The sequence below is a fragment of the Elephantulus edwardii genome, unplaced genomic scaffold (genome assembly GCF_000299155.1).
Source record: "Elephantulus edwardii isolate Elephantulus edwardi_28Jun2011 unplaced genomic scaffold, EleEdw1.0 scaffold00507, whole genome shotgun sequence".
NCBI classification, from domain to species: domain Eukaryota; kingdom Metazoa; phylum Chordata; class Mammalia; order Macroscelidea; family Macroscelididae; genus Elephantulus; species Elephantulus edwardii.
Genome location: NW_006400257.1, coordinates 238,005 through 239,622, shown reverse-complemented (window position 1 = coordinate 239,622; position 1,618 = coordinate 238,005). Strand labels below are relative to the sequence as shown.

The following is a 1,618-nucleotide window of genomic DNA, read 5'->3' as shown; positions in this document are numbered from 1 at the left end:
GACAATTTCCAAAGTAGCTCCAAATTTTTTGTAGTTATTAGCAAACCATTCCAGTAGGGGCATGCTCTCAATCAGCTCATGTTCTTGTCCTGTCTACAGGGGAGCCATGAGATACATAAATCATGGAATTCCTTCTAGACCACACCTCCCACTCCAACTACCATTCTCTCCTAAATGGTTTGTATGTGTAAAACAAAATTTTTATATTAAGTGAATTCTGGTTTTTAGTGACACTGTCCTAACAGCATAGTAGTTTTGATTACTACAAATACTCCTTCCTCAAGCTTTAGCCTCAGTTATGAAAATGTCCATCTATTTGTAGCTTACCAACTTTCCTACTACTGACTTGACAGCAGAGAAAAGAGATGCCAGACTGCTCTTTAGAGCAACCCAGTTAAGAGCAAAGGGAGTTGTGGTGGTGTAGTCTGTGGAGAGTTGTGTTAACCCAAAGTCTACGCTTCACTGGCTCCTCGGGAGAAAGATGGGCAATCTCCTCCTGTATGGGTTAGCCTGATGGAGCGGAAGTCAGAATAGATGCAATGGCCATGAGGTGGGCTTTTTCTGAGTGTTAACAGCAAAACTCTAACTCAGCTGATCTGCACTTGGAAAGAGACCCTTTAAGCTGTGCTGAGATGCACTGAGTCAAACCCTGGAGAAGTGGTTTCAGTGGAAGGACTTTCAACAGCACAGTAAGAGCATCAAAGAAAACCCTCCCCTCTCCATGTAAAGGTGGTATATGTGTTCCTGACTGTTAAACCAAGAATGTGGTATTTATGCATAAACAGAGTTTCATTATCGGGGAATATTGGTTTCCAGTGACATAATCCAAACAGAACCGGGATAATCAAGAGCTGACTTGCCCCTCGTTATCTCTTACCCTCCACCATGTAAGAGGTTTGGTTTCCCACAGCAGATGATATTCTATGCTGCCGTAACTCTAATACACAAATTTATGCATTCTTGCAAGTATCACTAAACCAAGAAAACAATCACATACCTCTTTATCTGTGAAATGAGATTTATCCTTCTCTTGTTCTGGAGTTAGATAGAGAATTTTCTCCTCTGTGGTATTAGGGGGTGGGAAAAAAAACAACCTGTGTTAACATGGTCTTCATATATTAACCAGTAGGTTTGTTTTGGTCTGTGAGTAGCAACCATATATATGGCTCCTATTATTAGAAAGCACCAAAGACATCTAGCTCATTGTACATCTGTTTTATCAGGAAAGATCAATGGCCTGAAAATATTATGTCCAGTAAAAGACCAAAGAAAATGAGGGAAACCCTTGATAAAATGAAGTGATACAGTAGCAGTAACAATGGACTCAAACATATCAAAGGGTATGTTGGAGAGGGTTAAGTTTTATTCTGTTACATATTAGTTAGCTGGAGGCTACTAGATAGGCTACAAAACAAGTAGACTCAAGCAATTCACATCAGGAAATCTGCTACCCTTCCCAGTTCTCCAGCCCAGGCTTCCTAAATACACAGGTCAGCAGCAAACCCATCTTCTAATGCTCATACCTTCTGTGCCTTGGCAATGAAGAACATATCTCATTATATCCAGATTTTCATAGACTATTAGAATCTCTACAGCTCCCATTTCCAGAGCCTTTAGT

The 1,618-nt window shown here is 40.5% G+C and overlaps 1 protein-coding gene across 1 annotated transcript in view; it reads right to left on the bottom strand.

The window, feature by feature from the left end:
* Positions 1 to 1,618, bottom strand: part of ETF1 (eukaryotic translation termination factor 1) — a 58,927-nt gene that overhangs the window by 23,034 nt on the left and 34,275 nt on the right. The window contains exons 7-9 of the mRNA XM_006903086.1: positions 1,524 to 1,611; positions 998 to 1,062; positions 4 to 93 (exon numbers count right to left, since the gene is read on the bottom strand). Coding sequence (XP_006903148.1) covers positions 4 to 93; positions 998 to 1,062; positions 1,524 to 1,611 — 243 coding nt within the window. The remainder of the gene's footprint in view (positions 1 to 3; positions 94 to 997; positions 1,063 to 1,523; positions 1,612 to 1,618) is intronic.